At 39.0% G+C, this 24,942-nt stretch overlaps 1 protein-coding gene across 2 annotated transcripts in view; it reads left to right on the top strand.

The window, feature by feature from the left end:
• Window positions 1-24,942, top strand: part of SULF2 (sulfatase 2) — a 62,643-nt gene that overhangs the window by 18,618 nt on the left and 19,083 nt on the right. For both annotated transcript variants that reach the window (XM_009644566.2, XM_009644565.2), the window contains exons 3-9: window positions 1,140-1,291; window positions 4,574-4,743; window positions 9,201-9,351; window positions 11,173-11,348; window positions 14,405-14,533; window positions 15,485-15,541; window positions 16,289-16,418. In XM_009644566.2, the coding sequence (XP_009642861.1) occupies window positions 1,140-1,291; window positions 4,574-4,743; window positions 9,201-9,351; window positions 11,173-11,348; window positions 14,405-14,533; window positions 15,485-15,541; window positions 16,289-16,418 (965 nt within the window). The remainder of the gene's footprint in view (window positions 1-1,139; window positions 1,292-4,573; window positions 4,744-9,200; window positions 9,352-11,172; window positions 11,349-14,404; window positions 14,534-15,484; window positions 15,542-16,288; window positions 16,419-24,942) is intronic.

The following is a 24,942-nucleotide window of genomic DNA, read 5'->3' as shown; positions in this document are numbered from 1 at the left end:
AGCACAGTTGTTTACTGATAGATGGTCCGTATGAGGTGCTGCAGCCTATGTACCTCTGGATTAAAAGTATTTGTAATGTCTAGTGGAACAAGTGTAAAGATCTTTGTGCTAGTCGCTGTGGTGATGGTAATGCTAACTGGTATTGCCAGACCATTCAAAAAATCAACATCTGGGCTCTGCTCATGAAAAGTCAGATGCTGAATCGCAGCGCAGTGTGCAGACCCAAGAGCAGAATTTTCCTTTAAGCTTTAAAAAACTAGCTAGACTAATAGAGTCTTCCAGTATAATTTATCCTGTAATTGTGATGGTATAACATATAAACTAATACTGAAAAGTATGTTCCTTTAAATTATCTTTTTTTTTTTTTTTACAGGAACAGTGTGAAAGCATCATTGGGTACATCATACACTTTAGAGAATTTGTGTTCTCCTAGAAATCTAATGCTTTTCATTTTCCTTAATCATTTTCTGGAAAATAATTTGTGTCTGTACATTTGTGGCTTACAGAGCAAGGCTAGCATATCTGTAGCTCTTCTGGGAGGGTGGCTCAAATGCCTGCCGGGTGGTCTGTGAGAATCCTTGTACTCATTCTGCACTTGTTCTGCCTAACAGGCTGCTGCTTCATTTCTTCTATGCAGCAAGTTTAAAATCTCATCGTACTTATGGTCCTCATTTGTCATAATTTCTCCCAAGACAGCCTCCTATTAGTGACTTCACTGCTTCTGCCAGTTCCTTAGGTGAAGATGGTTTAAGTGGGTGTAACCAAAATGAAAAATGTAGCTAAATGGGGTGATTCAGAGTAGGATGAGATAATGTGGCAGCTGGCACTGTTCTAAGCGTTCTCTGTTTTGTTCGTCTGGCTCTGAATGTGTCAGTCACTAAAGAAAATATAATGGTAATTGTGGTCCAGTTTCTCTCAGATGTAGTCAGGTCGTAAATCAAAAGATTGTGGAGCTCTGAAATAAAGAAACACAGGCAAACCTATAACTCGGAACTTGTCTCTTATCTTAAGTGTATCTGAGTGAAGAAAACAAAGCTGCTCGCAGAAGAGACGAAAACGAGATAATATGGTTAAATATGGTGCCTTTGAAGTGTTTCTGTTACACCGTCTTACTATCCTTCTGCTTTCTCTACCTCTAGCTTTCTTTGGAAAGTACCTTAATGAATACAATGGCTCCTATGTGCCTCCTGGTTGGAAAGAATGGGTTGGATTACTTAAAAACTCACGATTTTACAACTACACACTCTGTAGAAATGGAGTGAAGGAGAAGCATGGATTTGACTACTCCAGGGTAGGTCCTATTGATTTATTTCTATTTCTTTAACATTTGGACATGATTGCAAGAAAGCTACACTTTATGGTTTCAGTCTAACTAAAGAATTCTTTGCGGATGTGAAAGCTGCTACATGTAACATTAGCTGCAATCCTGCAGCCCTCGGTCGGACTTCTCGTTATCTTCCCTTCTGGGAGGGCCATGTTACTGAAAACATTGTTAGCGGCAATGGAAGCAAACAAAACAACCTGAGACTGTAGTAGGAGCTGAAGATGCGAAAATGGATTTAAATGCTGCATGATAACTGTTTCTGTGCTTTGTATTTTAATTATTGTGTGCTGAGTCAGATTGTCATCTGTTCCCCTGGTGCAGAGCTGACTCTGGTGGAGTTACATGAGCGTAAATGAGATAAGGATCCAGTTCCCTCCAGCTAGACACATCTTTTTATGTTCGTTTAAAGATCTTGTTTCACAGCTGTAATATGATGGAGAATTCTTAATATCTTGGTATATCTTATGATCATTCTGAATGAGTGGAGAATTTAACTATTAAATTTATATCTCCGTGCATTGTTACAGGCGTGTATGTTCCCTAATATCTTTGCAAGGATGTTACACCCTAGCCAAACTTACTAAAATGCCTGATAGTCATTGTCAAGTGCAGTATCATTTTTTTCCTCATCTAGCACATGTCACAGCTCGGTCATCTGTTTGCAGTCAGTAATATGTTTATTGCAGCCAAAAGTGTTACCTTTGCAAAGGAACCAGCTTTTGTCATTTCCTAACATGGCCTGATTGTCTCTGAAGTAGGATGATAAATACATTTATCCACAAACTGCTTTATCTTAAGTAGTGTATAACTTACAGAGTTGGCTGGAGTGATACTAGTTTGTAGGGTGGATTTGCTTAACAGGGATTCAGTTTGCTTTCTCGTACTGAGCACAAATCCTGCCTCCGTACTTGTTTCATTAGCAATGTGTTCATGGTCAGTTTTTCTCTAAAAGGTTGGTGCATGTGATTTCCCCTTCCCCACCCCTATTTGCCATTTTTAATTGAATGTACTTTGTACTGAAAGATAAAACTTAATTGGCTTCTAGGGTTTCCTTTTCTACCACCAGCTGCTAAGGGGAAGGGGCAACTGATGTGCAGAATTATTTGTCTTTTATTTTCCTTCTGATCTATGAAGCACGACAGAGCTAATCTTCACAGCCATGTACCAAAAACGTTACGATGGAAATATATCTTACGTGGAACAGAGTCAGGCAAGTGATTTCACAGGGCACTGTTCCCCTTATACCAAGTTGCCAACAGGGAACTTAATGTTCCAATATTCTGAACTCTGTCTTGTGTATGCAGTACTTGAAAATGTTTAGGTTTTCATTTGGTTTAGTTTTTCTTACCGAGTTTGGTAATAAATAAAAAACAAAGTCTGATGAAAATATAAATGTTTTGATAATCTTCATATTCTTGTATTATATACACAACTATAGAAATAAACAGATGATAGCGTGCAGAGCAGCAGCACTTGTTGATGTTTACACTGGAGTTCAAATGAACAAACAGAAGCAGAAATACAAGGCTGCTTCTCTTTCTTTCCTGCCATTTTTGTTGCTGGAAACTTAATTTTCCAGCAATGAACAATATAATCAGATTATTTTTCAGCCCTATCTTCTTGACATAGTTAATGCTAATTATGGGCCAGTGGAAAATTAGAAAAGAATATTACTGATTCTGTCCTCCAAATCTTTGCCGATTCTTTCAGATTTTCTAACAGGATATATTCTACTTTGATTTTTCTTTTTCAATTTCTGTCAACTTTTTTAGATGAATTTTTAGTTTTGTATGCATTTGCACAGTCTGCTACAACCTCTACAATCTGGAGCTTTTAAAAAAAAGAAATCAGTTAGGGGAAATGTTTCTGTTTGCTCCCTTTGCTGGTAAACACTGGTTTTGCAACATTAAATTTGAATGATTTTCACTCTGACCAGGTGAAAACCTTCATCTTCAAAATGAAGTTTGAAAACTATGCTCTCTTAATGGCTAAACCAAAGATGAGTTACACACTTAAAAAAGCGACCAACCAGTGTGAAGAACAGGCTCATTTTAGGTAAACATCAGTGAGTTTGTGAGAGCACTCCAGTATTCTCTCTCAGCTATGAATATGGTCCCAGGTACTGGAATTATGTTCAAAAGTCAGTTTTGCTTTGGTCTGGCTTTTGCCCATTCTCCTTTCCCCTGCATACTCTTAGGAATGGAGGTCTTTCAGTTAATTCTGGTGGAATTATGCCTATTTACACCTACTTTCATGAGTGACGATATCCTATCAATAACAGTCATGATCATAGCAGTTCCATAACAGACATGTGTCATGTTGGGACCAATGTGTGAAGTTATAAAAGGAGACTTTGCCAGCCTTGTTCTGGAATACTCAGGAACTCGGGGAAAGTAACTACAGTCAGTGAAGAAGGCTTCCTTTGACGAATGATGAGCTGACTACTTGGAGCAAGGGCATTGGCAGTAGTGAAGAGGAGCGAGTGCCTGAATCATGGACAGAAAGCTGTACTTAAAAGGAGATGCAATCCAATATGTACCACACCTTGTACTTGTTCCCTTGACCACAGGCAGGCATTATGTATGATTTTACATTCATCTGTGAGATGACAGTTATTATTTTGTTTTGTAAAGGTGCAGTTTCATATCCTACTCACATTTTCTAGATTCTCAGCAATTTATTTGATAGAGCTATATCTTTGTCAGATTGTCACTGTGTCTGTAATATTCAATAACATTTTTGGTCCAATTAGCCCAGCATCTTCTGGATTTAGTGACTTCTGGTTTGGAGGGAGGTTAAGAAAAATGAACATCAAGCCATTTAGATTTTCAAAGCCGGTTTATGATATAAGGTTGGACTATATACCTTGAAGATACTGATACCAAAAAGCAAAGAAATTGGCCTGTAATTTTCTATTTTTTTTTAATACCTAGTCATTGTATTTAGCATTGTGTTCTCCATAATGTAATTACTCTGAGAAGAGAGAGTCCTATTTGATCTTCTTTAATGTCATTCATTTCTGAGAGGAAGCTGTTGCTTTTCATATTTCTAGGTAGTGAAGAAAGAATGAGGTGGTTTTAGTTTTTGAAGTTTCAACATCTCTAACTTTCTCCCTCCTCCTCCCCTTCTGAGTGAAGTAGCTTCTTTGTTCCCAATTCTTAAGAAACCTCAGACCTCCCCTTCCCATCTCACCCCCCAACTTGAAATTATTTTTCAAGTATCTCATTATACTTTTACTTCTACTTGCAGGATTATCTAACTGATCTGATTACCAATGACAGTATTACCTTCTTCAGAATCTCAAAGAAGATGTATCCTCACAGGCCTGTGCTGATGGTTATAAGCCATGCTGCTCCTCACGGCCCTGAAGATTCAGCCCCTCAATACTCACATCTCTTTCCTAATGCCTCACAACACATGTAAGGAAAAATAAAACCCTTTCATTTCCAGGTTCAGGAGTATAGAAGTCCTGGGTACCTTTGGGGGAACAATGTTTGCTTTATAATACTCTTGCCATAAGTTTGTCACAAAGGTATAAGAAGAATTTTAAGATTTCTTGTTTATTTATTTATTTTTTTACCTCTTCAGACTAGTACAAGTATCCTGAGAATATCTCTAGAACTCAGAATTGTAGCTCACTGAGATAAATAGAAAGATTCATGTTGAATTCATCAGACATTGTTGCAACCTATTTGGGAAGTAAAGCACTGTTTTATTTCAAGCAGAGGGATCAAAATCTGGTTCTTGGGCTGTAACCTCTTCAGGAGAAGAAACTCTATCTTCCTGTCCTTATGTATAAACTATATCATTTTATGGGTATTACCAAAAATCACGTAGTGTGCAATACTTACTCCTGTTTCATATATGGAAAGAAAGGAAATATAGGCCTGCAGCACCGAATTAGACAAGCTATTTCTGAATGAGCTAGTATGTCTATACATGACCCAGTACAGTATCTTGAACAGGTCCCAAAAGCAGTATTGCCCAGTTCCTGAGTTAACATGTTCATAAGCATCATGATGAGATGCTTCTTGTTGCACAGGGACATTTTACAGGTACTGCTCTGTAATGCTCCATTACAGGCATCTCCTTGCATGCTGATAAAATGAATGGTTCTTCCAAATCACCTTTTGGCATAACTGAAAACATTCCAGTATTTTTCTAATTACTGGCTTCGTGCCTTCATTGATGTTTAACATTTGTAACTTCCTTCCTACTTGCCTTTTTTTTTTTTTTTTTACTTTTTATTTTTTAAGGGGAGTTCTGTTTTATTTTGGATTTGTGAAGGAACTGGGAACTGATGGAAATAATAATTAATTGGTAGCCAAAGCTGCTCAGGACTAGTCCAAAGTCCAGTGAAATCCACTTGAGCTTTTTTACTTTATTTAAAATAAGGTCTGAGAGAAGAGGCTTCCTTTGTTCTATTGTCTAGGTATTGCATAACTTAGAATTATATATTTCATTATTTTGTGCTGTGCTACCAAAGAGAATCTGTGTCCTAGATCTACAGCAATGCAGTATTTCATGTTTGTTTGCTGTCTTATGCTCGTTTGTTTTCTTTGAAATGAAAATTACAGAAATGCCAAGTGAGCACCTTCTCATAGCTTATACCCAGTATTGACCTCAGTCTTATTAGAGGTTCCCTTGGAAGACATTCGTATCTTGGAGATGATAATCATTTATCAAGCAACATTCTGTAGCAATTATTTAATTATGCTAGTTGAATGAAAAAGAGTAGAAGGATTTGAGAAATGCCAGCAATGAAATATATAAACTGCATCTATTTTCCTTTTGCTCATAGTTTAAATTTTATTTTTCGCACAAACTGTGTTTATCATCCTGATTATAAAGTAGTTACACAAAACTGTTTTTAATTGTATGTGACTTTTATCACAATGATAACAATTATACAGGAAGGGTCACTTCATGGAAGCAAGTTTTGTTTGTAAAGAAACACATTAACGTAGTAGATTAAGGAACTGTGTTTTTCTTTTGCATATGAACATAAAATAGGATTTCATGTACATCTTGTGCTGAGAAACTGCCAATCTTACTCTAATTTTACAGTCTTCCTCCAATTTTCCCAGTGCTACATAATAATAATGTGTAAGAGTTTTCATTGGCCTGGGTTTAAGATTAAATGTAAAAATGCAGAACGTGCATCATTCCCTCACTGGATGTACAAAATAGTTCTCTACTTTCCATTTTTTCCCTTGTTCCCATGTTCCAGGGAATCCCTTGGTGACAGATAAATCTGTCAGTGGTAAAGGGGTGTAGGCAGTTCTCACTGTTTCGTTGTCATGTGGATGTGGTAGGGAAGGATCAGAACACCCATGGAACGCTTCTTATGAATTGCCCTAAAGCAGTAAGCAATACCCTGAACAGTCTTTGCCTAGTCCCTGCAGAAGAAGGCAGCACACCATGCTGCATGTCTCTGTACCTGCTCTTGTGGCAGCGCTGACCGAGTCTGCAGGCGGACGCTGAGCTCTGTCACAAACCAAAGCGGAGGTGTGACTGCGATGCTTGCACTGGCTGGCATGCCTACTGCAGCGTGTAGTGCTGCTAATATTAGCTAGAAGTTAGCAATATGGATTTTAGCGTTGACTGACAATCAGAGTACTGCTTTGCTTGGGAGCTCTGGTATGTACTTCTGTTGCTAATTTATGCTCTTCTTTTGCTTCTCTTCCGCCCTGTGCTGCCATCTCTCTCCATCTTATTCTATAGAGCTCCTTTTCGTGTGCGTCTGCAGTCTTTTCTTGTTTGAAAATTATTCACATCAACTAGCATTCACATAGCAAATCCCCAGGCTACATGGCTGGTTTTCTTTTTTTACTGCCTGTACTGATAGCTGCAGAGAACGCAACAGCTGGGCAGTTCAACAGCCATCACAAATGTTACTTCTAGACAGGGTACATTTTGCCATCCATCTTCTCCAAGGTCAAATGCAATCAGGCTAGGACTTATCTTCTGAGTATATTTGAAGAGGGTTATCTTAACCAACTTCTAGGAATGTTACATTTGTGTATTTTTCCCATAAGACAGACAAATCGGTTAAGTGTAAGAGGGTTACATTTGTAGTAATCAAAGAAAATCACGGGCTTTGGCTGGATTAAACAGCGGGAGGTTTCAAATCAGCCAGGAAATCACAAAGTAAGCTGAAAAGGAGTTTGCCAAGCATTTTTGATTCATTCTGGGCATCACATAGCAACAGTTTCCATAACTGTCAGCATTTTCAAAGGAGCAATGTCATTATTTCAGCCACAATAACATTCTGAAATTCAAGAGGCTATTAACAATACAGAGAGAATAAACACCAGCCCTTTCCTCACTGTATGAAGAAGCCTCCATCTGCCACCTACGCACATTTTTCAGAGAGCATCTAACGGAGGCTTTTGGCATAAAACATTTCACTGTCAGATTATTAATTTCATATTTATATTGAAACTCTTAAGACTACCTGTCATATTCAAAGATACATTAGATACACAGTATATGGTGGAGAAGTTTCAACTTATATTATTATTGTTTATCTTAATAACATACCCTGCTGCTCTGTTGCATACACACAACCAACAGTAAATATTTGCCATATAGGAGCTGAACTTATCAGGAAATTGTGTGTTGGGAAGAAGAAAACAATTGAATGTCTTCTATTTTCTCCTGTGTTACTGTGTCACCCCCTTGGCTTGCACATTTGCATAGAAAGAGTTTATTGCTTTGAATGAAAAAAGGAAACCTCAACAAATCACTCAGGGAAAGTAATTTTTAATATTTTAGACTCTGCAGGTGATGTGTTTGAACCAAAACATGAAGAAATGGACAAAGGCAGTTCTCAATCTTAGATAAGAACAAACTTTTTAGCAATAGATGCAGTAGGTAAAAATATTTCTTGCAAATGTAAGCTATAATGTAGCTACCTAGTGAGTTGGTGATGCAGATAGTCAATGTTATGGTAATGACATACCAAAATAAATCTTTTGTTTAGATCTAGCTAACCTAGACCAATATAATTATGCACAGAAAAGCAATCTCTGAAACTGCCAACAACATGAAATTATGGGCAATCAGTGATGTTTTCCTCTCTAGCACTTTAATGGTGTCACAGGATCATGAGAACTTGGAGGGGGCTGTAAGATTCCAGGAGGACATTGAATCCAGCTCTTGGGATTTTTGCAGGGTCTTTAATTAAGGTTTCTGATATTCACAACGGAATTGGTGGCTGGAAAGTGTCTGCAAAATACAGTCCTATTTCCCCTCACCCCTGCTTTTCTTGGCAGGTCTTTAAAATCCGGCTATGTATCCACTTCTGCTTGCCATGAGCTCGCATGCAGTTTGATACCACCAGGTAGGGTGCCTGTGCTCCTCTGGGTACATGAGTGTGAAAGTATTCAAGTAGCCAGACATGTTGAATTCAAGAAAGCTGTTAAAGAACATGATAGAACCTTTTCAGCAAGTTCCATAGTTATTGTTAAAGAGCTTCCACAAGCCATAATATTTGGTGCTAATGTGGTCAGAGTGAAAGCAAAGCAGTTACACAAGTAGGGACTCTTACAGTACATGCTTCATGCAGTTCATACTTGTGGAATTAGACTTCTGAGGCTGTTCTCTTAGCCTTGAAATGTATCCGTTAGTCTGAAGACACTGCAAAAACAATGTATATTTAGTCTTTTAATAGATTTTATTCCTCACAGAGTTGTTTTCATTCTCCCATCTCCCATATCTATAGAACATACAAGACTTTTCCAAAGTAGATCTAGTGTCTTCTTATGCATCTGAGAGACTTAGTCCTATAGTGTTGACCAAATAGAAATTTTGGTGTATGTTAGTATGGCTTTTTTCTACACTAAGACATTCTGGTTTTCTCTCCATTCCTTAGCACTCCCAGTTATAACTATGCTCCAAACCCAGACAAGCACTGGATAATGAGGTATACAGGTCCCATGAAACCTATACACATGGAGTTCACTAACATGCTACAGAGAAAGCGCCTTCAAACACTCATGTCTGTGGATGACTCTATGGAGATGGTAAGATCAGTAGTCATTTTTTTTTTTGGCTAAACAGGGGCTTGTTTCTTGAGTTAAGCTCCAAGCTGTGCTGTATATGACAATAAGGGGAAAGGAAGGAGGTGGAGGACTGCAGCAGTTATTTAATAGTGTGTAATCCTTCTGCTGCTCAGGACTTTGTCTCTATTCAATGTGTAAGGATCCTCATCTCCTAAAGACAGGTACCATGTGTTGGGTGATTTAAGTGAAGTGATTTGTTACCTCAGAGCCACTACTGTTTTAAGGGGAAGAGGGAGGGATCCCCTGAAAAAAGGTGCATCATAAATTCTAAAATGTATCAGCTGATAGTGAAAAATCATCCTACAGCCTGTTGGAAGTAACTACCTAACTGTGGGTCTGTTTTGATCCTGTAACACTGGGTTTTTGAGAGAACAATAACAACAAAAAACAATGCTACAGGAGTCCTGACTGTAATGATCCCATGGTACACCAGGCCAGGATGTTAAATGTTAAAAGTAAATAAATATATAGGTAGATGGTTTTTGTAATTAAGTCTGCCTTATGTAACAATGAAATCTCTTACTGCAAGCTGGGTGTCTTGAACAGAAACATTGGAATGAGCTAAAAGCTAGTCTGAAAAATAATGGGTTTCCAGCTGTAAGAAGGCAAATTTAAAGGTGTTGCAATTTACTGCTTATCTCCTGGCATTCTTATTCAAAAAAAGTAGAACATAAAATAAGAGGAGTCCTGTAAGGCAAAGATGAGATTAGTTTATCTGAATGGCCTTGCATCAACTTGTTAGTAATTTCTTATAATTACTGATTCAGGCAAGTGGGATGTCTACTTCGTATTAATGAACCTGTTTAGATGGATCAGATACCAACATTAGTGGAGATCGGCTATTTTACTACACTATTTTGATTTTCTATTAGTAAAATGGTTTCACTTTGAGTGATTCACTGCAGGCAAAACCATCTGGGTTGTTTTTTAGTTGTAATCACCAAGTTAGCCTAATATTTTCTACTGAATTATATGCATCTAATAGTCTTTCAAAATTGAAAAAACAAAACGAAACCAAATCGAAAAAGAAAAAAAATCTAAGCCAACAACAACAACAGTTTGTTTTCTTCTGTGCTGATGTGTTCTGGATCTGCGTGAGGCACCACTTTGGTGGTGTCTCACCACCTTCGTACGTTTGCAAGTGAAAGCGTCACATAAAAATTGATCCGTTGGTATATTTTGCATAAAGATGCTCATGTAAATCCATAGAAGCAACCACAAACAGAGTTAAAGTTCCACTTTAATTGTCCATGTTAGTTCTCCAGCTACTGAGAGAGTGTGACTGAGTGGTATTTATCTGGAAGAGATTTTGCAAATATTCTGCATAATGGGGGCTCATTTGTCTGAAGGCAAGATTGTTGAGTATTGCTTAAATAAGTGTGAGGTTCAAAATGCTGTCATTCTATTAAAATTGTTTGCTGCAGAAGAAGATAAAGGTGGTTTTCATCTTGAAACTTTTATCTCTGTTACTATACGTATTATTGTCTTGACAGCCTTCGTGCAAAATACTGAACCCAAACACTTTTGAAAATATGGCATGCTAATGTGTTTACCTTAAACCAGAAGTTTGTCTTCTAATAGCCACAATATTGCGCTTCTAAAATTATTATGTGATTATGGATTTATTCAGAATAGTTCATTGTGACAACTCAGTGGCATAATAAAACTGTTGTTATTTATTTGTATATTATTCATAGGCAGAAAATTATATCCAGTATTGTGCATATAGTACTGCTCAGTGAAAGGAATTTCATGTTTTGTTTTGTTTTGTTTTGTTTTCAGATTTACAATACGTTGGTTGAAACAGGTGAACTGGACAATACATATATAATATACACGGCAGACCACGGTTATCATATTGGGCAGTTTGGGCTGGTGAAAGGAAAGTCCATGCCATATGAATTTGATATCAGAGTTCCTTTCTATGTCCGAGGTCCAAACGTGGAGGCTGGATCCTTGTAAGCTCTTGGCTGGTGTGTGTGTGTGTATGTGTATGTACTGATCAGAAAAATCCTTTGTGTTCACATCTCTTGTCGTATTGACCTGGCATGCAAATGGAGGCACAAAGTTCTCTCATCCTGACTGACTTGCTGCTCATCTTTGGCAGAAAAATATGTCTACTCAGATAGCAGAACTGATAGCACATGCTGGTTTAAGATAGTCAGGGTTTTATGCCGTGCCTTTTTGCTTGCATATGTGTGCAGCACAAGCCACTATGCTTTTGTGGATGTAGTTGAAAAAGCCACTTTGAAATATGTCCAATCTATGTATAGATGTATGTGTAAGTACATCTGTGTCTGAACACTTATTTGTCTTCTTTTGAGGAGTGCAAATAATACACATAAATATCACATTTTCAAGGTAAAAATGCGTTGTATAATGTTCACTGCCACAGTAGATAATTATTGCTGGGCATTAAATCACTTAGTGGAGTCACCCGTTTATGAAGAATGGACGTAATAGTTCATATATTGTCATCCACAAAGATTCTTTTTGGTTCATCCTTTGAGATTACATGGTTAGGGCTGTTTGTCGGATGCACGCAAGCATGCAGAATGTGACTGTTAATTAAAATGGTAGCTTTGATCAGCTAAGAAATTATGTAAATACACTTTCTAAGCAATTATTTCAATAGCAAATATTTGCACTTAAGTAATGATTTTGGACAGAGTGCCATAATTTGCTGCCTTTTATTTATATCAGTGTGCATGTTTTAGCATAATTAACACACACAGAGTCTTCCACACACAATTTTCTTCTTTACCACAGAGGAACAGACCTTGTGTGTAATACGATAGCAAATTGTTATTAAAAAAGTCTCATTCCAATTGGTGCTTAAATTCACTGTTTCACATTATCAGTAGGCACAAAAATGTTAAATTCTGTAGATATTGCACTGTGTGTCTAATTTATTTGCAGCAGTTCTGTATGTGAAATAAACAGAATTACCCTCTGAAGGGCAGGGGAGGGATTCCTCGGGTGGAATTAAACACACCACCTCAGCACCAAAAGAGGTTTGTCTGCAGCAGCACAGAATTTCAAGTGAGCTGGACAGTTTTCGGTCTTACTGGAGAGGCAATGTTAACAAGGCCCAAGTGGACTGGGCTAGTTTTTTCTGCAACATGCAATGCTAGAGACCAGCCACCTCATGTCTGCTCTAGTTCAAGGATCTTTACACCCAGACATATGTAAAAACTCTGAAACCTTCCCACTGAATTTTATTTTTCTGAAGATGGAAAAATATTTCTATTGGAATCGGAGGAGTCAGCCTGACAGAGTCTAGCAGAACAGAGCCCATCACAGTACAGCAAATAGGAAGAACAGGATAAAATATCTTTGAGGGGGAATATATCAGATAATAAATTGATCCTCCCTTTCAGCCTGATTTTCTTTAAGTGGTAGAACTTCAATCATCCATGTTTTGTGTGAACCTTATGTTTTTCCTGCAGAGTAATTGTCGTGACTCCCTTTTGATACCAACGGAGATTTAATAGCAGTCACTGTAGCAAGTCATTACTGAGCTCTCATTTCTATTACCAAATATGCTACACCACAATTATTAGTAATTAAAATCAAATTAGGTACATCAATTTAATTCATCATCCATGCTCTTGTCAGTGCCTGTTTGCTCGCTCACTCAAAAATGTAGTAATTTTCAAATGGTGTCTCATTAATTAGTGTGAATTTAGCAGCTTGCTTCTGTCCTGTATTTTGAGCTAGAACTCTGCACTGACATGTATAGCAGCCCATCTGGTCCCATCCTTCCTTTGTGCCTGCAAATCATACCGTGGTGGTTCTTTATGTTCAGTGCTGTAGAAGACTGTCTGTATGGCAGCATGCTCGCTTTCTTTTTTTGCCCCACGTTTAAGAAATTGAGTGCCTTTCTTCATTTTTATTTTTTTTTTAAGAAATAAAGAAATTAAATAGTACACATCTGATAAACTGTATGTATATCTGTAATACTGCGAGTAATTACACAACACTGTCGTAGACGTATTTGAAGTAAGTTAAGGTTCAACATAAACTGAAAACACGTCTGCAAAACCAGACCCGTAGTAAAGCCAAGTCACATGATTAGAAATTCGGGCGTTCATTTAGCTACTGAATGCCAGGCTGGGCAACTCATATTTAGCTGTGGCAGTTCAAGGGTTTTGGGGATAGGAGCTGTCTGTCCTCCTCTGGAGTTGTTGCCAGTGTTTTAACCGAATTTGAAGTCCATTTGAGTTCAAATATTGTCCTGTTAGCTGTGGTGGCTGAGTAGCATATGCCACTACTCTGCTAAGTAACAGGGCATGGCTGCTTCAGGGCACGGCTGCTTCTGAGTGTTTGCAGAATGGGTAACTGTGCACTTGGGAAGACTGACTTTGTTTCAATTAAAGCTGTGCTTTAATTTTCCCTTTTTTTCCTCCTCCATAACTGCTTCCTCTCTGTTTTTAATTCCTAATCCCTTTCCTTGTTCTGTCTCGCACTCTACGTCAACAGCAACTTTTAGTTATTTACTGTAGTGTCTAGCAATATATTTCTCCCCATGTTCCCTTCAGAACATGCTTGCTGTGATATGAGCTGAAGTACTTCTTTCTACACCATATTTTGAAACAGATAAAGCATGTGCTACCTGCCAAATCTACTTTTTAATAAAGCCATCAGCATATTTGGCAGACACTTTGATTCTGTAAGATACCCAAAGAGTTTTTTCTAATTCTTTCTCATGTTTTGAAAGACTTTTGAACCCTCTTTTGCAGTAATGAACTAACTTTGCCATATGAAATACTTAGAACAGAGCATTTTTGAGAAAGCAAAAGTTTTAAATCTTCTTCCCTCTTGAGGTTATGCAACTTACCTATATTTTACATTTTAATTCCCTTCATGAAAAGGAATTGGATTGTGTCCTCTCTTCTTCTTTGCAGATGTCACAAAATAAGCCTTTTCAGATCCCTGGTCTCTGTGGAAGAGCTGCAGTTGCTTGGCATCATTGCACAGACTTTAAACTGGGTTCTCATATATGTTTTTTCAGGAATCCTCACATTGTGTTGAATATTGATCTCGCACCTACAATTCTAGATATTGCTGGATTGGATATTCCGTCTGATATGGATGGTAAATCCATTCTAAAGCTTCTGGATTCTGAGAGACCAGTGAATAGGTAAGAAATGGAAACGTGTGTGTACACGTGCACGTGTTTGTACAGGGGACTGAGCAAGTACTCAGCAACGTGCCGCAAATTTAAAGGAAAATATAATTGCCATCTATGTGGGTATATAATGCACTGGAAAAACCTAAAGACCTATTTGGCAATATGTGACTGACTTCAGTTATTTATTTTCATTTTGTCAGGTTCATACACTAGCTATATGGCATATGTGGCATCTGGATATACTAAATGTAATCTGTGTAGCAGTGAGAGGGCTACACATGAAGGTGTTTAGCTGTATGAGTTATAGATTGTAAATGTCTCTGTGGCATCATTTGTAGCAAAGCATTTCATATTGAATAAATTTCAGAATAATTGGGTTTAAAGGGTTGGTTGTGTATCAGACTATAATATAAAGACAGGCTAGCACTGAGAATTGCACAGTTATTATTTGAGACTTTCCATCAATACTTTCATTGGAAAAAGACTGAGGAAGAGAATTAGACTGGATGCTTGCTAGAAAAAATCAGCAGAAAAAGGGAAGAAGGAGATTTGCTTTACAAGTAGTTGGGTGGAGGGAGAGGAGGAAAGGAGCAGCTGCTTTAGAATAGGATACTTTAGCGTGCAGGGTAAGAGCCCAAACTGGAGTTGGGAAATCCTGATTTAATTTGTGCTTCTTTGTGATTAAGGGCAGTTCAGTTAATCCCCTGTGCCTTAAACATGCTTATGTTGAAATAGTTGTACTGTAGGAATCTGTTGTGGATTTTGTCCCTGTAAGAGCAAACCTGTCCTGTGTTCAGGATTTGCACTGGAGAGGCGTATGTGCCCGCTTCACAAAGCTGGGTGTCCCCTTGTGCAGTTACATGTAATGTTTCCTATCTGAATTGGGGGTGGGAGAGAAAACTGGGGCGTGACTTGATTATTGGTTTTGTGTGAATTTTTCTTCTCCTCATTTCCTCCTAGGTTCCATTTAAAGAAGAAGATGAAGGTGTGGAGAGACTCGTTCCTAGTGGAAAGAGGGTAAAGAAAGTGTTAATCACAAAGCCCCGTGTTTTTAAATAGAAGGCTACTGAATAGCTAAAGCCAAAGCAGCACTCTGCCACAGACCCAGAGCCATTTAGCGGTGCCAGCAGGGCCAGGGCTGCAGTATGCCTAATGGCAGTGATTGTGCGATAGGAGGGGATGTACAGCCTTTGCTGGCAGCCTGCATAAGTGTGCTGTGGGGTGGGGGAAGGGGAGTTTTACTTGGATGGAGAGATGGAAAGGCATCCCATTTTCCTTTCAGCTGCTGCCCCCGCCCCCGACCCTCCTGCTTTTATCACGGGAGTATGAATAACCTTTCCTCTGTGCGTGTTCATCTGCTGGCCGTTCCCTCTATGCCTCTGCCTTAATACGGAATGCGGCGCATGAAGGGTTTGCAAAGCGCCGTCCTGTAGGGTGAGGAGGATATGGTCTCTTTACAGCGACTGTTGTCACTGCCTGCCAATCAGACATGAAACACGCTGTCTTGGTTTTGTATGGGTTTGTGCGCTCCCTGAGGGCGTGGTATGAATAACTTGTGTGTTATCGGAGATAATAAGTGCTAGTTTCTACGTGGTATGAATAACTTGTGTGTTATCGGAGATAAGTGCTAGTTTCTATTGGACTATTAAGTTTTGGCCACCAGTGATGCTATAGACTTGGCAGATAACCTGAGCCTTTTCAGCAAACTGTATGTATGTGTTAGAATTAATATAAATATGAAAAAAAAAATTTTTTCTTTTCCAGTAAACTGCTGCATAAGAGGGAGAATGAGAAGGTAGATGCCCAAGAAGAAAACTTTCTACCCAAATATCAGCGTGTGAAAGACCTCTGTCAGCGAGCTGAGTATCAAACAGCTTGTGAGCAGCTTGGCCAGGTAAGGCGTTGTACCCCCAACTGAAGGCAAGCACTTGTCGTTGGGCTAAGCTTAATGCCTTAATTGTGACATTGTCCTTCACCTTGTCGTCAATGCCAGCTGATATATCAAATGACTCATGCTATGGCCTTTGCTCAAAGCTGTATTACAGCATTTATGAGACTGACTGTCAGTCAGGAAATTGCTGATTCAAGTACCTCTGTATTGATTCCCAGCTGCTGTTAGAACTGCCTAGCCTGTTTTAACATTTTATTCCCAAATAGAAAGTGGTTTGGGATTCATTAGTGATGAGAAGCTACAATGAACCTACAGATTGGCATCTTCCAAATAACTATAGTTTCCTTTGCTTTGAATTCTTAATTTAACTCATTTTGTTGTTATTATTTGGAATTACATATAATAATGGGAGGCTAACATTCTGTGAACTGAATATATCTCTCCTCTTAACAAAAATATACTGTGAAAACACACATGCAGTTATGACTGAAGGCAGTCTGTGTGTATACGGGCACAAAGCTTATTGATTGTGTATCATTTCTCATGTTGTTACGTAACTGTTGTAGGCAGGTATGAAAATAGGTTCACTTTTGATCCAAGTTACATAGAAGAAATACAGGAAAAAAAAATTAGAGCAGTATCAATACATGGTCTCAGCACAGGAAAAGGTTTGGCAAATTTGCCAGAGCAATGCAAAGGCACAGCAAAGCTATTGCCAGCAGCTCCACTCCTGGAGAGATTGCTCCACTCTTGGGGGAGTGGCAAAATTGTACGACATTGCTTTCTCGGCCAGGTGTTGGTCAGAGTACCCCCTTCCAAGGACTGTAATGCATCCTGCCTGTGGACATGTGGGCAAAGGGGTGAAGGTAGATGGGTCCACATGCTAATGTGTCTGTTGTTAGACTGGCTTTACCCCATCCGGCGGCAGCTCAGAGGGCTGTCGGGATAAGTCAGTTTGTGGAATATGACTGTCCTGAATGTCTTGCCAAGGCTATAGTCAGTAGGGGGCTACTCAGGCTACAGTAGTTGATTGTCTGCTGTCAGAGGCCAGGCTACCTGCTTCTGGCCCTACCAATCGTGTAGTTCAGTGCACCTGTGAAATGAGTCCGTTGTTCCTTAGGTGTTTGAATCCAATGTATATGTATAAGCGTTTTCCAGATGCTGTTTTCTTCCTGTGGCCTCTTTGTCAGATTTAGTATACAGACAAATTATAAAGTCCTGTTCTTCCTAAAAATACTGAACTGCAGTAGTTTATTGTCATGAGATGTCTTGAGCTGAAATTCTAGATGGGTGGGGGCAAGCCATTGTTTTCTGAATTTGCAGTGTTCTTTGAGAAACTGGGAGAAAAGTCACTGTTTCTGCTAGAACATCCTCCAGTAAGTAGTTTGGAGAAATACAGCTTCTCTTTTTCCATCCCTTTGAGAGATGTTTCAACTTCTTCCTTTTGTCTTCTTCTCCCCAATTATTTTGAACATTATTATGAGAACAGAGGGGAAAAGAGACTTTCTGAGTCCGTGTTGTCACTGAAGATGTCTCTTTGCATAAGGTAACTTCACTACATTCAGGCTTTCTTACTCTAATTACCACATGTCTCAGTTATGGAAGAAAGGGGAAGGCGCTGTATTGTCTACACACATTCACAGGCTTACGTTTTCTTCCATGGATAATAAAATATCTTTGACATCTGTAAGAAGTGGGCATAAAATGTCAACTCTGTACTCAGAATTGCCAATAAATTCCAAAGTGAAGGTGTGCTAATCAGAGATGCATGTACTGCATCCTCATTGTCAGGAGACAGAGGGGAGAAGAATTGTTTTGAGCAGTTCAGTCAGACGTAATTGGAAGTGATAGGATGAAATTGAGCAAAAAAGAAATTTAAGTTGGACATCAGGAAAAATTGCCTAACAATCAAGTCAATTAGAGCCTGTGAAGGGCTCTCAAGGGAGTCTCAATCCATCTAACCCCTGAGATGAATGTGCTTATTTGAGGATAAATTGTGTCTAAATATGGGTGCACCCAAAAGTCTTTTCAGAGTGAAGCAAGACTTAACTTCTCAAATGACAAATGGGTGTTGTCTGTTTGCTGGTTCTGGTCACAGCTCTGCATAGTAAGTAGAATGAGCCCAAATGAATAACATACCACTGCCTTGGGGGATTTTATGGTATACAGATACAGTGGTTATTTAGCAGATGTCTCCTGATCCTGCGGGACACTTTATTATTGTGCATTTACAGTATCTGGAGTGTTCAGTGCAAAAGATGAATTTTTCCATCCTAATGCAAAGATGAAGAGAAATCTGGGTCAGAATTAGGTGAAAGCTTGCTAGAGTCGTTGGGACTCTTGACTTAAACAAGTTTTGGGGACCTGCTATTCTATGCACGGAGAAGTCTGAGCAGTGCCAGGGAATCTGAAGTGTGAGCAGGAGATGAGAAGCACAAAGGGAGGACAAAGACTCAGAAGGCTTTGAATGTCAGATGGAGAATTGGAGATGCTGCTCTCTGAACACGCAAGTTTGTGCATACAGATCTATCACCACAAAATGCTCTTCCACATCTGTCACCCTCCTTGACCTATAATCGTTTTGATAAGGGAGCACCAGGATCATGGAGATGAGACTAGTCATGCTGTTTAAAACCTTGTTTCAGAGTCCATTATGTGGGGGTTTTTTGGCAACACCAAGTATATGTAAATTCTTCTGAGTGCAATGGGAATCTGTGTGTTGCCATGTTTTCTTTTCCAGTTAGTAGGTTTGGCCTGGGTTAGTTATTTACATCCAACAAAGGGTGACTGTAGGCTCACATGAAAGAGCAGCTCAGCATTTATATTCAAGGGATAAAAGAGATGAGCTCTTTCTTCCCACATGAAATAAAAAACATTTATCCTAGTACCTAATGGCTTCCACACAATTTTTTTCTCTTCAGTGTAGTTTGGCCTTTTATTCTAAACTGGCTGGTAAGTGGAAGCTGACCCACTTTTATCTGGCGGCCTGCATTAATGTGTTTTTGTGGAAGCCAGTTATGATATCAGCATTGCTCTGTGGAGTATTCCCAGCAAGTCCACAGTGTCATAACAACAGCTGCACAAAATCTCCCTCTAAGTCATTTGCCAACTGTGTGCACATTTGTTAAACATGCAATACCTGCAGCACTGCCCATTAGTACAGGGAATCTATGCTGTACCTGTAAAAAAAAAAATTTTTTTTAAAGTATTATTTTTGTCTTTAGCAGGACCTGGCGTTGCACAATAATATTGCTAAGTTGTAGAGAAAAATAGCTGTCTGCATTCACATCATTTCCTTTTCAAATATTTTTTATTTTCAAAGCTCTATATGTGCAAATCTGATACAAGAAGGATTTACCTTTAAATAGCATTAAAAAATATTATTTTATATGACAGTTTACAGCAGGAGAACATTCAAAATGCAAGAATTTGCACTTTGTTTCCTGCAGATGTTCTGCAAATGAAAGCTTTGATACAGTCTTCCCTCTGATTGCTTTGTGCTGTATCAGGATCATGAAGGGATACTCGCTTTTGTAACTGGCATGAAGATATCCTAAGTAAAAGTATGTCACTTACTCGATTGGTCCCCCCAGTTCTCTGGCATAGCAGTGATGAAAACTATACTGATCAATGTGTGCTTTCCTACAGCGATTCATAAATGATACTTCTAGATCATGTTCCTGCCACCGTAATCATCATTAGCCATTGCCTAGTGCCAGCGGTGAAGCAATAGAAAAAACTACTTGCCTTTTCTGCTTATGTTAGCCAGACCTTGGGAACTAAATCAGGTTTTACAAGGAATTTCTTTAAAAACTATGAAGAAAGTTTTTGATCTGTGTATCTTTTGTGGTTGTCCAGTTCTTTTGTACCTAGCAGAGATATCCTGAGGTTACTAAAGAATTTAGGTTCTGTTGATAAGTGAAGCCTCTCAAGCCAGCTAGAATCCAGATAATTTTAATAGCTCATTAGGCAGATCTTTGAGTTCCTGAATTCCAGTCTGAGTTGCACATGCTCAGCAACTTTCAGGATCCGGTTCTTAATCTGTGATTGCAACAAGACATGACTTGTTGATAGCTTCATACATGAAAAATGTTATCAGCCCTCAAACCGATAACACTAGGAGGCAACAAACCATGAAAATTAAAATAGTGATGGTTTATTAAGGGCTGTTATTCAAGGATTGTATTCCTTATCAGGAATTATAATTAACAAAACTGTTTTCCTCCTTTAGCCAGAAATAGCCTGTAGTGATTTCTAGAGGCTATTTTACTTACGGGGTTTTTTGCTTGTTTTTGCTTCACAAAACCAAAAAAATTTGCATCTCTTGTTAACTGAGATTTTTGAACTCTTACCATTACGGTAGTGGATGTTGCAAGTAACTTCCCAAAATCAATACCAACATTTAATAAAACCGCCAAATTTTTCAGATATCCTGGCAAGAGTAGCAGTGCAGTTTAGTTCAAAAGACGAGGTGGGGTTCAGGAGCCTGGCTTCAGTCTCAGAACTGATACAGACTTGGTGTGGGACCTCTGACAAACCAGTTCCCCTTTTGGTGCTGCTGTTTTTTTCTTCCACCACTGATGTAATTTCTGCTTAGTCTGCACTCGCTCCTTAGCTTCCGCAGTACCTAACACAGAAGCTGGGACCATTTGATACCACAATCCTATTATTATATTAATAATAAATGAATTATATAATTGTAATCTTAAATTTAGCTGACTTTTCATTTGCATGTTACTTGATTGTCCCACCTGCCTCACTTCAACTACAGTTTGGGGCATTAAAAAGCCCTCCAAATTTTCTGTCAATAAATTGTTCATCCATCTTCAAATCTTAAGGTTTGAGTGATATGTAGTGTTTGACAACTGAAATTAAGCTGAGAGCCCAGAGGTCCGAATCTCCAAAAATCATAAGCCAGTGAAATGAAATAATGTCCAGTTGGAATGAAGACCAGGCAGTGCTATTTATATCCTGGTGACATGAAATAAAGGAAACGAGACTCGTCCTTTGCCAACGGGTAAATTGGAAGAAGATACAGGAAGGGGGGCAGGGAATGAGGGGGGGGCGACACAAAAAAACTGCAACAAAAATGTTAAAAGGTTAAGAAAATAATACCTGTGGGGGAGAGCTAAGGAACTGGGCATATTCAGTGAAAAAAAAAAAAATGAGGAGAGAGGAATCTGTCTGCATGAATCTAAGAGATGCTATACAGAAGACAAGCCAATTATTTCAGTCAACAAGAACAGAGGAGTAGTAATGTGTACGAGACAAAAAATGGGAAATTCAGGTTGGCTGTTCCCTGAAACCCGAAATATCTGCACAGCAGGACAGGCTGCCGGGAAAAGCAGTAGAACCTCTTCTAGAGAAGGGGCTTGTGTCTCTCTGGATTTTGCTGGTTTGTCCTCACTAGCCCACTAAAAAATAACACACGGAGAAAATCAAAGCAAAGGAGAAGAGCTAACTACACTGTAATTTCAACTGGTTTGTACTAATTAAACTGTAAGTGTACTGTTTTGTACAAGAAAAATGTATCCTGACTACCCATAAATGAATTTAGATTGGAAGTTAGAATATTTCTAGGCATTAAAGCAGTTTGTCTAGCTCACCATCCAATGTGGCAGCAAGGATGGGGTTCAGAGAGTACCCACATAAGCTGAAGGTGGATATTCCTGAAGTGTTGTTGTCAGGTTGCTGACGGGGACAGAGGACTTTATTACCCTCCAGAAACTTTGATTCCTAGAGCCTATATTCCTGAAACTGTTAGGGAGGGAGCCTTGCTGGCAGCTAACTGATCAGACAGTTTAACTTTTCACTTCTCTGTAAAAGGGAATGGAATCTCTTTCGCTTAACAAAAAGAGGCACTGATGAGACACAGCGTGATGATTTAGGGTAGCTCTGAAAGCTGTGTGTTTCAGCTGGAATCTTTTCTTAGCAAGGCTTGTGTGATCAGCCCCTGTTCCCCAAAGAAAACAATGACAACTGAGAGAGATTCACTGAGGGAAATGAGTGAATTGTAGGAAAAAATCCTACAGGGAAGGTCATGGCTATTTATTTCTGATTGGGGCCTCAAGTAATGACTTTGAATTAACATCTGCGATTGCTGTAGCGATGACATTGATGCACAATAATGCAAAAACCACTTCGCGGTGATGGGGGCTGTGGAGGAAATAATGGGGTTTTGACACACAGAAAAATACACCATGTCTTTGTCTGCTATGGGGTTATTTGCATGTTCAAGGTGAATAGTGTTACTGGAGGGAAACAGGGCATCTGCTCAGTCTACTGCTGCTGTAAAGATTCATGTTTCATAGATGTCAAAGTCCTCATTTACTCTCGTTGATACATATTGCGGGTAGTTTGGGCTGGAAGGAAGAATATATGTTACAAACTTGTCTTTTTTTTTTTTGCCTTTGCAGTGTACCTCTGAACAAGATTTCTGTTCTGTAGCACTAATTTCTCCATTAAACTAAAGCCCAGACTCTTCAGCTTTGCTCACAAATAACCGAGTAGCATGTGTTGGGCGGTGGGAGGTAGGGCAGAGGGTGGAATCGAAGTGTTAGAACAAGCCCAGCACAGTAGGTGGCAGAAAGCACAAGCGCAGCAGCTAACTTGGCCTGCCTGAAGATGGTCAGAAATCTCCAGCTGGAACAGCTTTAATGATTAAATGAGGTGTCTGGAAAGTTTTGCACAATGGGAGCTTGATGGACTTCAGGACGTGTTGCAAAAGCCATTTATTTGATGACTTGAGTAGCTGTTCTGCAAGGCTGTGCAGGAGGAAAGGCAGGTTCTTCATTTGGAGTTTTGATATGAGCGGGGATGGAGACTGAGGGAGAGTTTGGGTTTTCCACTGACTCTTCGTTTGTGTTAAACTGCCCTCCCTTTCAGAACTTGGCTCTTGTGAGATATCATGAGCTATAGAACTTGAATTAGGAACACGTCTTTTGGTCTAATAAAGAAAAGACCTGAAAAGTTAGGGGCAAGTGGTGAACTAAGGGCACTTTGTTTTCTTGACAGGCTGAGTTAATCCACTATTTATATGTAATTATATTTTGCTGCTGGATGGTTATCATATGTACCTGTGAGCCAGAGTATCTCTGGGGCACTCTGGAGTTCTTCATATAAGGATTTAATTATTTAAGTTATTACCTCTTATAAAATATTTCAGTTGCTTCCAGGGTTTGACACAGGTTTCTGCATGCTGGTATGCTGTAGACTAGAAACCAATTTAAAATGCCAGAATTCACAATGTTTAAAGCTTCTTGACTGTCACATAGAGGTTTTTCACAGTTTCCTTGCAATTACTGCCCTTTTTTCCTAAGTGTGAAAGCATCCTATAGAAATGACTGCAACTGATATAGCCATGATATCGACCTAGAGAATTTGTGTTTGTGCTTACAGGCAAACCAAGGGCGAGTTGTTGAATCCCAGACACACTCACACACATGCCATATCTGTTCGGGAAAAAACTAAAAGCTTGAGACTTTTTTTTGTTCCCGCCCCCCCCGTGTTCAATGTCTGCTTCGAAAGTCATCTGCGTAGTTGTACAGTCATTCGGCAGTGGGCCTGTTAACGTATACAGTGTGCCCTTCCAGCAAAGCCTTTAAGATGTTTTCACTGTAGCATACAGCTGCCTTGGGAAGATTGAAACTGCACCAAAAATTAAAGGATTTTTTCCAGTTCACCTGGAGGGGAAAAATGAGCATCACTTTCTTGACAAGAGATGAAAGAAATAGAGAAAAAATATTTTTGGGCCACACACATCAGAGCACTCACAATAGTTCTCATCATGGCATTTAACTTGCCCTCTGTTGAATCTTCATTTTTCATGTATCAGACACCTACATCATAGAGCTCTGCTGAGCAGAAAATGCAGTTTGTTCATATATTTTCAAAAATAAGATTCAGATGAATTGAAATGGGAAACAGCAACAAACATTTTTACATCTTTTTTTCATTGTGAAAGAAACCATTGCTTTTTCTAGTACAATAACTTTTACTTCAAACCTCAGTCTGTGCATCTATCAAAGTTAGGCATTTATAAAAACTAATCAAAAAAAAAGACTCAGCAATTTATTCTTCAAAGTTTATTTTTGTTCTGCACCCCGTCTAGGTAAGTGTGTCCTGCTTTACAGATGAAGACAGTCATGCAAAGCTGTCTGATTCCAATGTCTTACTGGCAGTAGCTCTCACTGATTTCCTGGGATTCCCTGGGCTGAAAGTTAAGCTGAAACCAGGACACGGGGTTATCTGCATCAGTGCAAGGCTTGGATCATACAGGAGGTTGCACGCAATATCTGCACCTAAGATGTAATTATAGCTCAGGAGACCTGACATCCCACGGGCTGAGGAAATAAGCGGACACACCATAAAACTCTGATAATTTTAAATGAGAGGGTCTCCCACGGACAGAGATAAATCCACTGTAACTGGCCAGTTCTCTTCTGACTCCTGTTAAATTCTGTATATAATTATATTATAATTATATATGTTTTCTTACTTTGCTGTCATGCAAACAACGGAGTGAATT

The sequence above is a fragment of the Egretta garzetta genome, unplaced genomic scaffold (genome assembly GCF_000687185.1).
Source record: "Egretta garzetta isolate BGI_Z169 unplaced genomic scaffold, ASM68718v1 scaffold178, whole genome shotgun sequence".
Taxonomy (NCBI): Eukaryota; Metazoa; Chordata; class Aves; order Pelecaniformes; family Ardeidae; genus Egretta; species Egretta garzetta.
The sequence above is the reverse complement of the archived record's forward strand: the minus strand, read 5'-3'. Positions and strand labels throughout refer to the sequence as shown.